The sequence below is a fragment of the Lutra lutra genome, chromosome 14, assembly GCF_902655055.1.
Source record: "Lutra lutra chromosome 14, mLutLut1.2, whole genome shotgun sequence".
NCBI lineage: Eukaryota > Metazoa > Chordata > Mammalia > Carnivora > Mustelidae > Lutra > Lutra lutra.
In genome coordinates this window covers 77,630,497-77,644,132 of record NC_062291.1, presented here as the reverse complement: position 1 = coordinate 77,644,132, position 13,636 = coordinate 77,630,497, and the positions used below count along the sequence as shown (strand labels likewise).

Here is a 13,636-nt window from a genome sequence, read left to right as displayed (position 1 = left end):
TTATTTGTCAGAGAGAGAGCGTACAAGCACAGGGGGTACAAAGGGAGAAGGAGAAGCAGGCGCTTTGCTGAGGGAGCCCGATGCGGGACTCAATCCCAGAACACTGGGATCATGACCCGAGCCGAAGCCAGACACGTAACCAACCTAGCCACCCAGACGTCCCCCTACATAACGTTTTCTTGAAGGATAGTTGCAAGTGTGAAATATGTAATGTCCTCAATGAATTTTTTATACTCTGTTGTAGTAAATTCATTGGTCTGTCTTGCATATCGAATGGGTCTTTTTTTTTTTTTTTTTTAAAGATTTTATTTATTTATTTGACAGACAGAGATCACAAGCAGGCAGAGGCAGGCAGAGAGAGAGGAGGAAGCAGGATCCCTGCTGAGCAGAGAGCCCGATGCGGGGCTCGATCCCAGGACTCTGAGATCATGACCTGAGCGAAGGCAGTGGCTTAACCCACTGAGCCACCCAGGCGCCCCTCGAATGGGTCTTTTATCCATGCATGATTTTGACCTCATGGGACTCTATAAAAATTGTGTCAGCAACTCCTTGGGAGTTCCCTGGACCACATTTTGGGAATTGCTGAAATAGATTTTAGATTATCGTGGTAGAAGACCAACAGATAATAAGTAAATACAGAATCTGTCATTGAAGTGCCACAGGAAGAATAAAGGCCCAGGAGAAGAGGACTGGGGAGCACGGGGCTGGGGGAGAGTCGCTCACGTGTGCAGTGTGGTCGGGGAAGGAATTCGGGGAGAGACTTGATGCGGTGTGGGAGCAAAGCCGCATGGCTCTATTGCGGGGAATGTCCGTGCTGGGGAGAGGAGAGGACAGGCCCGGAGGCTCTGAGGCTGCTGTGCGCTCTGCCGCGTGGAGGCGCGCAGACAGGCCGGTGCGGCTGGTGTGGAGTGAGTTCTGGGGAGAAGGGAAGGAAGTAAAGTCCGAGCAGCAGCCTAGCGCACAGCCGGGCACGAGTTACGTTTCTAAATATAAGAGTTATTTCCTTTTTGATCTTTTCATTTTGCATCGCTTCGTAGTGGGTTTGTGGGTTTCACTCTTTCATTGTTACCATATCCCACTCCCTTCCATTCCTCTTGTGTGTTTGTCTGGTGCCGAACTCTTTCTGAACACTTGGCTCGCTCATATCTCGTTTCGTTTTCACGGTGGGTTCCGTATGCGCGACCTGCTTCTGCTGACGTGGAGCTAGACCCTGCCGTGTGCCCCTTGTGTTTTGACAGACTGGGCTTCTTTAGGGCTTGTTGGCTTCTATCTATAAAATGGTCCCAGCCCTCTGCCCCATTTTCTTTGCATCACCGAGCCATAGTACAGTAATCCCGTAAATTCTGAAAGTTTCTCTCTTCCTCGGCACCCTTCTTCTCCCCAATTCCAGTCCCCACCCTTACCACACAAACTTCTATTTAGGCTGGAGGGATGGGGGGAGAGTGGAGTGTGAAGCAGGGTGCAGAGGGCCTTGGGTGGTGGGCTCGGAGAGCCGGAGGGGGTGCAGGGGTGTCTGACAGATCCTGGGCTGGGGTCGGATGAGGAGGCGGCCTACAGTGCGTTCTAGGACCCGCAGCGCCCGGGCCCCGCGCAGCGCGCTCTGCTCCTCAGCTCTCCTTGCGACAGCGGGAGTCTGAGGAATGACTGTGATTTTAATGATTTTTAACTCCAGGAGCACTGAAGAAAATTAAGCTTTTCTCTCCCCATCTTCAATAAATATTTTCTGTTTTGCTAGCCTGGGGTTGTGGTAGATAAAAGAATTCAAGCTTCTGAATATTTGGCAGATGCATCTGAATTATCTATTGTTTGTTTCTGGTTTGCTGGTAAATTAGAAATTAAGAATACTGCACAAAACAGTGGAGAATAAAACAGCACATAGAATAGTGAAATTCTTATTTAAGGTGTAGATTTATTATTTAAGGTGTATATGTAAGATTTTTGCTTTAAGAGCTCAAGAAGCTACGAAACTACATCCTTAGAAATTAAGATTTTTCCTTATATACAAATGGAAAGTATTTAACCCCAAATATGTATTTTCTTAAAACAGGGAAATTTTATTCCTCGCTCATTAAAAAATTTCTCTTTGCAGTCTTTTCGTCTGCAAATGACTATAGAGAACATGAACCATTTGAAATTCATCCCCCACAAAGACTATACAGCCAACCGCCTGGTCAGCGGGCTCCTGCAGCTCCCGAGCAACACTTCCCTCGTGATCGACGAAACTCTCCTCGAGCAAGGGCAGCTGGATACGCCAGGTACAGACACGGGTGTCTCCCTTCATGTCTAACCTCCCATGAAAGCCAGATCTGGTGATGACTTGTAGAAGAATCACTGATCGAGAGACACTCACATTTCACAGTACTTAAGATCAAGGCTTGCCATGTGAATTTGTCTAATGGGGGAACTGTCCGCTCACAGACTGTGTCCATCAGCTGTGTTTTGTCCTGCTATCAACATGGTACAGTGACGGGGCAAGGACGTTGCAAGTTGCTCTTGAAAGGCTGAGAAGGAGATCTTGCCTTCAGTCATATGTTAGCTTAAAAGAAAAGTGTAGAGAAGATCTAATAAAACATTTTTTACTGTGAGTGTGAAGTTTAAAATTTTTTTTATCAAAGACTCTGGAAAAAGGTTGGAAGGGTTGAACTAACCTCAGTTATGGAACTTGTTATAAATTGGCAAGGAAACTGGTTGCTTTATTTGTCCTCAAATGATGTTTGAGAAGACACTTTGCTGGCGGTAAGTTCAAAAGGGAGAGGTAGAAGAAAAAGCGTGGACGGGTATCCTTAAGACACAGATGAGTATAAAAAATCAGTAAAATTCAGTAACCTTACTTCTTTGCATAAAAGTCATTTTAGTTCTACCATATTGTTCTAGACCGGTGAACACACCATACAGAAAGTGATTGTGCTTACTGGGAACCTGTCTTATGCCCAGTTGCATACAAGATGCTAGATTAGATTTGGGGGGTCTTGGCCCCAAAATACATTTATGTGGGGTGACCAGTATTGTCTGTGAAGCCTATTACTTAGTGAACATTTAGCTTAGGAAGTTGAACAGTGCGTGAGATACTTTTGTTTCTTTCTTTTTTTTTTTTTAAAGCAGTAGAAATGTTATGTCTTACAGCACTTGTTTAGGTGATTAAAATCAAGTAAGCAAAAAAAAATTTTTTTTCCCTAGGTGTTCATAATGTGACTGCCCTGAGCAACCTAATAACGTGGCAAAAGGTGGATTATGACTTCAGTTACCACCAGATGGAATTCCCCTGCAATATTAATGTGTTTATTACTTCGGAGGGGCGGTCACTCCTTCCGGTACGGTGGGGTATTGTAAGATGGAGGGAGGTTACCTTGGAAGGATATCTGTATTTTTGTTTTGTTTCTTGGCACGACTTGTTATTGAGAGGTTAAACTTGTTTCAGAATCGGGGCTGCTGATTGTTAGTAAGAGAATTGATTATTTTGTTCCTGCCTGGAGGGAGGATGGAAACCCATCTGTGAGGAACCAGATATGGCAAATCACAAGACAAGCAGAGGAAGGCTGTTGGGCGCAGCAACTCCCACATCCAGGCATAGAAAGTAGAAGCTGTCTATAAATTGCCTGATTCACATCTAGACCTTTGTTCTTACTGTCTCGGTCCCATTGTTTTCTGTCAATCTAATGTGAGAAATACTTTAGAGTTCCTTTTAAAATGTTCCCGATGACACGGTAATTATTTTTGTGCTTTATGGTGAAATGCTCTGGTAAATCATCAGAGTGACTGATGAAGAGAGCTTTTAATTGAGTTTTTTCATGTTGAGAAGTGCGCCCAGTTGTTTCCAAAGGTGTACAGTCTCTGTGAACTCGTGGTCACTGTGATTTATGAGAAATTGCTTGTGAACGAGAATGAAGTGGCCCGTGTGTAAGTTTTCTGTGGGAAAGTGTGGTTTGCTTTATGTGGTTTCTAGAAAGGCAGGTCCAGTAGGACACAGAGTACAGATTCCAAGATTAAGGAAACCTTGGAAGAATTTTCAGGAGCTGCTTTTCAGAGGCTGGCTGCCCTTCTGTGTCCGCCCGGCCTGTCGAGGAGGGTCAGTAACCAAAGAAGGGCTCACTCTCGCCGTGAGCGCGGAGGGCGTCCCGGCGCTTGTGGGTTCGTGTTAAAAAGTGCCCCCCCCCCCCCCGCCGTGGGGGACAGTCGTGCCCGATCCCTTCGCGGGCTGATGCGGACAGAGCCGCGTCCTGGCGAGCCGGTGCGGCGCTTGTCTCCCCAGGCGGACTGCCAGATCCACCTGCAGCCGCAGCTCGTCCCGCCCAACATGGAGGAGTACACGGACAGCCTCCTGTCGGCCGTGCTGCCCTCCCTGCTCAACAAGTTCCGCATCTACCTGACGCTGCTGAGGTTCCTGGACTACAGCATCTCCGATGAGATAACCAAGGTGCGTGTGCGCTGAAGGAACCGCGGCCCGCGCCGCCCTAGACGGTTCGGTCCGCTCGGGCTCGCGCGGCCCCCGGCCAGCCGACTGGCGGTGTGGTCTCTGCGCGTCGTCCGTCTGTCCGGCTCCGTCACCGCGTCCGGAGGCCTCGTTGGCTGCCGTTGGCCCTCAGGCGGCGCGGAAAGACCCGGTACTGCTTTGTACCTTTGCCGTGTCATTCCCGACGGTCACCTGCGTGGACTCGCGGCGCCGCGCCGCGTCCCCTCGTTCCGGCCCGGAGGAGCCGCGTGGTTCCCGCAGGCCGGGTCCGCCGCCCCCGGTTCCGTCACCCCCGGTTCCGTCCAGGTGTTGCTTGTCTGGGGCGGTCCGGGTTTCTCCGTGTTTGAGGACCGGTTCTCCGGGACGTAGAGTTCTCGGTGTAACGTGTTCCTTCAGCGCCTTGTCCGTGCGTCCTCCTGTCGCCCGCTGGCCCCGACGGTTCCGAGGAGCCGTGCTTCGGGCTCAGGGGCTCCCCCGCGGGGGTGCCGTCCACACTCTCCCTGGCGTCTGTGGGGCTGCAGCGCCCGCCCCCGCCCCCGGGGCCGGGCCGGCGGCTCGCGCGCACAGGGGTGCGCGAGGAGTTTGGGGAGGCTCTGACCGTTACTTCTTGAAATTCCTTTCTGCCTCTTTCTCCTTCCTCCTTCCAGCACTGCTGTGAGTGGGCGCGCTGGACGGTGGCTCACAAGTCGCGGAGGCTCCGTGCACTTTCCTTCCTCCCTTCGCTTTCTCCTGCGCAGACCGGCCGTGCGGCTGACCTTTCTGCACTTTTGCAGACTTTCTCCGCCTGCCGCACAAAGCTCAGCCTCGTTCCCAGTGAATTTTAAGTCTCAGTCACCTTGTTCAACTTCAGAATTTGTTTGCTTTTTATTTTTTTTTTTTAAGGCTTTATTCAGAGAGAGCAAGTGAGTGAGTGGAGGAGAAAGAACAATCCCAAGCAGACTCCGCACTGAGCGTGGAGCCCCATGCTGTGCCCCGTCCCACAACCCAAGGTCATGACCTGAGCTGAGACCAAGAGTCAGACACTTGACTGCCTGAGCCAGCCACCCCCTACTTGCCTTTTTTCCCCCCAAAGATTTTATTTATTTATTCGACAGAGATCACAAGTAGGCAGAGAGGCAGGCAGAGAGAGAGGAAAGGAAGCAGGCTCCCCGCTGAGCAGAGAGCCTGATTCGGGGCTCGATCCCAGGACCCTGAGATCATGACCTGAGCCGAAGGCAGAGGCTTAACCCACTGAGCCACCCAGGCGCCCCTCTTGCTTGCTTTTAAAATAATCTCTCTCTCTCGATACTTTTTTATTCGTGGTGACATCATTCTCATGCTTTTAGTTCTTTATATGTGTTTTTTTCTAATTCTTTGAATATATTTAAAGAGCTGATTTAAACTCTTTCTCTAGGGGCACTGGCTGGCTAAGTGGGTTCAGCATCTGCCTTTGGCTCAGGTCATGATCCCAGGGTCCTGGGATCGAGCCCCACACCAGGGTCCCTACTCACCTTCTCCCTCTCCACCGCTTGTGCTCTCTCGTGTGTGTGCTTGTGCGCAGTCTCTCTCCCTTTCAAATAAGTAGATAAAATTAAAAAAAAAAAAAAAAAAGTCGGGGCGCCTGGGCGGCTCAGTGGATTAAAGCCTCTGCCTTAGGCTCAGGTCATGATCTCAGGGTCCTGGGATTAAGCCCCGCATCAGGCTCTCTGCTCAGCGGGGAACCTGCTTCCCCCTCTCTCTCTGCCTGCCTCTCTGCCTGCTTGTGATCTCTGTCTGTCGAAAAAAAAAAGGTCTTTGTCTAGCAAGTCCAATATTTGGGCTTCCTCGAGGACCTTTTCTGTTGACTTCTTTGTTTCCAGTGAAGGGGTCCAGATACTCTTGTTTCTGTGTCTCATTTTTGTTTTGAAAACCAGCTATGTGGAAGCCAGGATAGCTCTGCTCTGCTGCAGCGGATCCTCCCCCCTAGGGTTTGTTGTTGCTTAGTGACTCTTCCAATGAACTCTGTGACGCGCATACGCGCATTCTTTGTATGCGGCTCCTGGAGTGTCTGCGAGCTCAGCGGTCAGTCAGTGATCAGATAGAGATTTAATTTCCTTAGATGCCTGGGAACAGGTCTCCCAGTCAAAGCCAAGGGCCCTGTGTGCACACGGGGGCAGGCCTCCAACACTCTGGCACACAGCGTACAGCTGTGACCCGCTCTTCTCTTTCTGCCTGCACAGAGCACTCAGGTTAGCTCAGGGCCTCTTCCGATCTGAGTGTGCGCGCGGCCTTTTGCACGTGGGTGACCTGCACTCCTGGGGAGATAGAGATCGTCCTTTGGAGGCTTTTGGGGGAAAATGTTTCATTTCCTAGTTTTTTCTTTTAAGGATTTTGGTGGGTTGTCTGTTTGTCCCAACTACTATCCAGTGCGTGAAGCAGCCGGGTTGATTAGTAATTGCTTCTGATTTTGATAAATTCCCTGGGAGAAGAGGCTGTTCACATTGGGTAAGTGGAGTCTGGCTGAATGAAGACAGCCTTGCCCGTGGATTCTCGCCGGGAGCCGGGAGCCGTGGGCAGAGTGTGACAGATCTCAGGAATGGTGCTTTGAAGGAACCCTCTCCTGCGGCCTCTGGGCTGTCCCTTTTCAGGGCGTGGGCTGGGTGGGTGGGGAAATGAAAATGCCTTAGAGCCCAGCGTTCGTACTTGACCGAATGCTCCCTGTGTTCTGGTTTTCAGATTCTAGAAGAAGCAGATTTTGATAGTTTTTGCTAGTGTTCTTGTACCCTTCAGTGGTGGAAAGAATTTTCTGAGGCCCTCCGTCACTCTGCCACTTTTGCTGACGTCACCCTGCCCTGTTGGCCTCGCACATTGCTGACCCAGATGTTTGCCTGGCCGCCCCCGGCTCTGTCGGCAGCACTGGCCTGCGGGGGGCGGGACTTTCACCCTCCTTTCTCCGAGGAAGCCTCCGCAGAAGGGCTGATACCTCGTTTGCACATCGGCCAGTGGACCGTGTTACTTTTTCCCTGCGTAATACACAGTGTTTGTTCATAAGCAGCAGAGTTCAAGTCCACTTACTCTCTCGGTACAGGCGGTTGAAGATGACTTTGTGGAAATGCGCAAGAACGATCCTCAGAGCATCACTGCAGATGACCTCCACCAGCTGCTCATCGTGGCTCGGTGAGTAGTCCGTGTCCGTAACTGCTGTTTTAGTAAGCTCTGTGCGAACCTTCCGATTTTTAGAAGTAACTGGGATTGGTACCGTGGGAAGGTTTTTCCTTTAAGGGTTTAGTGAAGGGGGTTGTTCGGCCAGTGACCAGTGGAACAGGCTTGTTTTGTCTCTAACCTTCAAAGATCCCTTCGTGGAAGTCTGACTTGGCTCTTGACTTGTCTGTAGCTGCCAGATGGTCTTGACCCCTAACCCAGCATATTCTGAGGTTCTTTTAAAAAAAAAAAGGTGGGGGGGAGAACTAGATCCTGTCCTAGGTCTAGACTTAAATCTGTTTCTGTGATTCACGCCAGGTTTCTGTCTCTCAGTGCCGGTCAGACAACACTGTCAAGAGAGCGATGGCTCAGAGCAAAGCAGCTGGAGTCTTTAAGAAGAACCAGGCTTCAGCAGCAGAAATGTGTGAATGGAAATGAACTTTAAAGATCTGACGCCTAGGAGAGTGGTGGGCAGATTGTGGCCACATTATTGTAAAATTCAAATACCATTTATACCACATTGTTTTGTAGATAATTTGTATCAAAAACCACTGACTTTTCCTGAAATCAGCCTGGTAACATCTGAAGTTTATATAATATTCAGTAAGGGCTTTTACCTTACTGATTTTATGGAGCTTTTGATTGTTTTATAATTATATAAATTAGTAACAATGTACAAAAATGTATTTGATATTAAAAGTTTAATATTGACGATAATGTTGCTGATACCATTTCCTTAGTTTCAGCTAAGTCATAGGTCAGTCAGATTCTGTTGATGCTAATGTCAGCTTCACTTGAAAATTGTTGGAATTCCAAAGTCAGAGGAGTTGTTCACTTGAGATTTTTACAATGTCTTTCCAATTAACGGTGGGCCTGAATGTGTTTAGTGGTCGAAGTTTGGGGAATGGGGTGTACCTGCCATTAATTCACATGACTGTGTGAAATTCTGTAGTATCATTTCCCAAACATTTGACCACACAAGTTTTTTTTTCCACTTAACAGTTGTTAATAACCTACAGAATTAGTCTTTTTTACATGGCAGTGGTTCCCAGACTTTTGGATTCCATGGACCAGTAACATTTCCAAAAATTTGGGGGACAGGGTTGCCAATGTATTTTGCCAAGTAATCTGAAAGAAACCACTGTATTATATCACTTTTTTTTTTTTTTTTAATGAAAGGACAGTCTCAGAATGAGAGTCCTTTAAATGGAATAAATATAACTTTTTTGGAAAAAAAAACACTACATTGTCCTTATTTTTCTCATTTCACCCCCGTGCATTTGGGAACCACTGTTTTACGGAACTTAAAGGAATGCTGCCCTAGGATAGCTTGTTTTGCCCAAATAGGAAGAAAGCAAAGTTAACTTTTTAAAATATGCCTTCTGTAGAAAATAAAGTTTTAAATTGTTTTCCTAATAATTGTCATTTAGTTGCTTTGATGATGGTGTTGGATTTTAAACTTTTGTGTAAGTTTTTCCATTAGTTCCAGATGTGTTAGTCAACGAACATATCTGCTAATCCAGGAATACCCAAGAAAGCCATAGGTAAGTTTTTCCCAGACCAGTTACAGATTTAACTTTTTTTTTTTTTTTTAAAGATTGTATTTATTTGACAGAAACAGAGGGAGAGGGGGAAGCAGGTTTCCTGCTGAGCAGAGAGCCTGATGTGGGGCTCTATCCCAAGACACCAGGATCATGACCTGAGCCAAAGGCAGAAGCTTAACTGTGACTGAGTCACCCAGGTGCCCCTAACGTAAAAGTTTTTTTTTTTTTTAAAGGTTTTATTTATTTATTTGACAAACAGAGACCACAAGTAGGCAGAGAGGCAGGCAGAGGAAGGGAAGCAGGCTCCCTGCCGAGCAGAGAGCCCAACGTGGGGCTCGATCCCAGGAAACTGGCATCATGACCCGAGCCGAATGCAGAGGCTTTAACCCACTGAGCCACCCAGGCAGGTGCCCTAAAAGTTTTTAAAGTAACAAAAATATCATTACTCATACTTAGAAAGCAATTTAATACAGTATAGTAGAGTAATTGTGGTATCAAGAATGTTTGGAAAGTTTAGACCGTTTTTTTAAGTTAACAGTGGTTATGTATGAAGATTAATGTTTTTTGGTTTTGTTTTTTTTTTTTTAAAGCCAGTAACTTACCTAGTGGGACACAGATCAGCTAAATGATCCTGTAAGTATTGTTTTGGCATCTTTCCCTCTCCCCCTCCAAATTAATATTGCTAAACAAGGAAACAGGGTCAGCCTTGAAAAGCAAGGAATTCATTATGCCTAATGAACTGAAGTAGAAACGACTAGCTGTTTAACTTTTCCTAAACTCCAATCTATTTTTACAAACTAATGTAAATAATGTTTATATTTAGAATTCTAACTGGTTTTCATTTTTATAACTGGTAGAGTAAACTTCCTTAATCTTTTAGAAACAAAATGAAGACTCAACTGGATTTGTGGGGACAAAATTCCAGAGAGTAGATTAGTTACTGTGGTTATTGTGCAAACGTGAATTATAATTTACCAAAGGGAAGTACATAATTTGCTTGATCTTGCAGAAAAGTTCCCTTGAAAGGAAAATGCCCTTTCAAATAAACAAAACTTCCCCAATTATTAGTACTTTGGGTTATTGTTCATTATTGTAAGACTTACCCCATGATGCGTGAGAAAAGGTCCAACGCCCTCCTTATGGGAAACCTTTACTAAAAGCTTACCGTGGGAGGTCGTGCAGTCTCCTGTTGGGTTCCCACTGGGGAAAGAGCCTGGAACCTGGGCTTCAGAACCACCTTTCTTTCCTGGTTTGCCCACACACTGGACAGGAACGTTTGCTATTCCTATTTGAGTCAGTGGGAAACTGAACATAACACCCTGCCTGGAATTAAACATTGCCTTCTTTTTAGTTTCCACAAATCTCTTTGGGACACATTTCGTGGAGTTTAAAAGATACATTTATCACTTGACCTTTGCTTTTATTTTCTCTCCCATTGTGCCACACTTTAACACTTTCAAGACCAGAAGAAAAGAACAGAATAAAGCGTTCAGTTTCAGTGTTTGGATGTTTAAAATTTGATGGTTTGTGATGCATTTCATTTTTAAGGTCTACATATAAACACTTAAGAGAGGAAAATACTGGAAAGGCTGAGACCCAAGTGATCAGTTATAGCAAATTTACCTTATGAATTTTTTAACCTGATTTAGAGATCAACATTATCTTTATTTAAGGAATTCTCATACACATTGTCACTTTAAATTACAATGATGTTTTATTTTAAATAGTCACAAGATTTGACACTTCCCAAAAAAAGATACCACTAATAAATAACAAATGTTGAAATACTTATCAAAGTTACAACAGACATAATGTTTAGCTGAGAATCACTTCAACAGGGTAAGGCTCTAAAGATACCAGACAAACCAATACTTGTTTGGAATAAGGTGTGCAACGTTCTTGTATGGGCTTTTCTGAGGCCACGGTTCCATGGGGTCAGGATCATAGTCATGAATCAGTTCTAGTACAGCTGTGCATCAGACTAAATTTTCTGCAGTTTATAGTCTAGACAAGAGGTTAAGGAATGTTCCCCTGCAAAAACTTACAACCTGAACATTCATTTCAAGAATTACCAGCATCTGATAAAGGTAGTCTTCCATTCCTAAAAACAGCAGAATAATTTAATAGGTGCTGGTAGTTACATCTGGTGTCTCAGGTTTTATGACTGACAGGTCTTTAATTCTAGACTTTGGGGTATACAAGGGGCAGAGTATTTTCAATTTAAGTAGACTGTGGGGAAAATCAGGATCAAATGGGCATATACCTTTCTTGACTGCAGTGCCAGTAACCCTCAATTTACTCTTAATAGGGAATGGTTAAGCCATCAAAACTAGAGTTTTTTAATATTCAAATGCTTCTTCGTACTAGTAACACTCAAAAGTCACTAAAAACTAAATATTTAACACAGAAATGAATGGACAAACAGAAGACAAATTATGAAAAAGCTATTCCCCTAAATGTGTCCATGTTCATCCTTCGTGTTTACTTCCTATGCTTCACTTATCCACCCACTGCACAAAAGGTTCAGGTTATTAGGTCTCTAAGTAATTATCCCCAAATTACTTTCAGACACCAACTGCTCTGTAGTGTATGAGCTACTTACGTTTACACGTTCTAGGATGACACACTTCTTTCGTCCTGGCTCTCAAATCTGGAAATCTGCCCAAGTTCAGCTCCTTTTAAAAACTTTCCCGATAAACATAATTAGAATTTGTGATCCCTAGCTTCAAAAACAATAGGTTAAAATAGCCTAATATGTGAAACCCCTTTTTGGATTAAATAAAAGCCATAGGATTCTTTGTGGCTAAAAATTAAATCTGAATTATTCGTGTCTGGCATTGTGTAAACATATTTTTAAGTTCATTTTGCTGGACTTCATTAACCCCTTCAGGTTCTGCAGGGCTCTTCTGAACCTTTGCCACTGCGAAGTGGATCCCCTGGGTGAAGCCAGCTTGGGTGATACTAGCAACTTGGACCATGGAACTTCGAATCTTTGCAAAGGGAGAGACTGCTCTGCTGCTACTGCCCTCTGAAGGAGAAGGAGTTACGTGAAGGCCTGTCTCAAATTCAGCCATGCTGGAGCCAGAAACAGGGGTCTTTTGAGATACAGCTGGATGCACTGGTTCGACGGACAAGTACTGGGGACCTGCTGCAGGAAAAGACACATCTAACTGAGACGGCCGAGAAGGTATCTGTGCTGCTGATTCAGATTGTGTTTCTTCTTTAGAAATTTGATTGGTCATTTGATTTCCTTCCTCACTAACCTGCTGAGAAACGGACCCTGGTTCTGACAGCTGGGTCATCTTGTTTTGTGCGTCTTGTACAAATCTATGGCAGTAAACGTCCACAGGCTTGGCAAAGCTAGTCAATACGTATATGTTGTCAGCAGAAGGACTTTTCTTCAAAGGAGACTCGTGGCCTTTTCCAGACCCACTTGCAGGGGCAACAGTCTCTGAAGGAACGTGAATGCTAAGATCAGTGCTGCTGATGGACTGGGACCGGCTGCCTAACCGAGGCGCGGAAGCAATAATACCACAACTAGGAAGAACATAGTCTCTTGGCCCTACGTTCTCTAAAGAATTAGCTAGCTGTTTGTCTTCATCAGATTTGGAATTTGTAAGGAATTCATCAGAGTGGTAGGAGTCATTCTCCGAAGACATTTCCCCATCCGACTCTGCCTGGACTTTGTTATCCCTCACACCTGTGGTTTCCATGGTTTCAAGACTACTATCTGACTTCCAAAGATTCACTTTTAAGTTGGGTTTTAGAAAGTTAACTTTCATTTCAGGTTTGGCAAAGTTTCCTAGCTTTCGTAGATTGCCAATATTTACATTAGATTTGGTCTGCTTCACTTTTTGATTTAGAGATGAAAATTTGCTCATTAAAAAATTCTTTCCCTGTGCCAAAGAGCCTTGGTTTTGAGATCTGATGCCAATGATGTCTTCATGAGGTTTACTGCTCTTCCTACAAATTAGAAGAGAAAAAAGTTCACTCCCTCTGAAATCCAATACACCAGTTCTAATTACTGTAAGAGGAAGCTGTTAAACTTTGATTGGGCCCAATTTCTGAAACCACGCACTGCTAATAAATGCAGCTAATCCCTTGGAGTTGATGCTAGGACAGCACTGTCAAAAGAAATGTAAGCTAGATGTAGTTCTGCATTTTTCTAGCCATATTAAAAACATGAAATTTTGATGATCCAATATATACAAAATATTTCAACATATAATCCCTATTAGAAGATGATTAATGAGAGATCTTATTCTTTTTGGTACTAAGTCTTTGAAGCAACCACTGTGTTAGTAGTTTACAGCTAGGCATCAGAAGCCTTTATAAATGACATCGACAAGTTGTCCCCGGGCACTGAATGGGAACAGTGCCCTGGCTGGGTGACTTTAAGTCCAGCAAGCAGTTTCCTGCATGTCCTGCCCTCAAGCAGCCCATGCAGTGAAGAGCCAGCCTGTGGAAACACTCCATCTGTAAT

The 13,636-nt window shown here is 45.3% G+C and overlaps 2 protein-coding genes across 4 annotated transcripts in view; one reads left to right on the top strand and one right to left on the bottom strand.

Annotated features, from left to right (window-relative positions):
• MCMBP (minichromosome maintenance complex binding protein) overlaps positions 1 to 9,025 on the top strand; it is a 48,599-nt gene extending 39,574 nt beyond the window's left edge. For both annotated transcript variants that reach the window (XM_047703563.1, XM_047703562.1), the window contains exons 12-16: positions 2,090 to 2,255; positions 3,178 to 3,311; positions 4,250 to 4,414; positions 7,497 to 7,585; positions 7,928 to 9,025. In XM_047703563.1, the coding sequence (XP_047559519.1) occupies positions 2,090 to 2,255; positions 3,178 to 3,311; positions 4,250 to 4,414; positions 7,497 to 7,585; positions 7,928 to 8,054 (681 nt within the window). In that variant the 3' untranslated portion in view covers positions 8,055 to 9,025. The remainder of the gene's footprint in view (positions 1 to 2,089; positions 2,256 to 3,177; positions 3,312 to 4,249; positions 4,415 to 7,496; positions 7,586 to 7,927) is intronic.
• Positions 9,026 to 10,844: 1,819 nt separating this feature from the next.
• The window catches only part of INPP5F (inositol polyphosphate-5-phosphatase F), an 83,551-nt gene continuing 80,759 nt past the window's right edge, over positions 10,845 to 13,636 (bottom strand). For both annotated transcript variants that reach the window (XM_047703560.1, XM_047703561.1), the window contains one exon: positions 10,845 to 13,116. In XM_047703560.1, the coding sequence (XP_047559516.1) occupies positions 11,964 to 13,116 (1,153 nt within the window). In that variant the 3' untranslated portion in view covers positions 10,845 to 11,963. The remainder of the gene's footprint in view (positions 13,117 to 13,636) is intronic.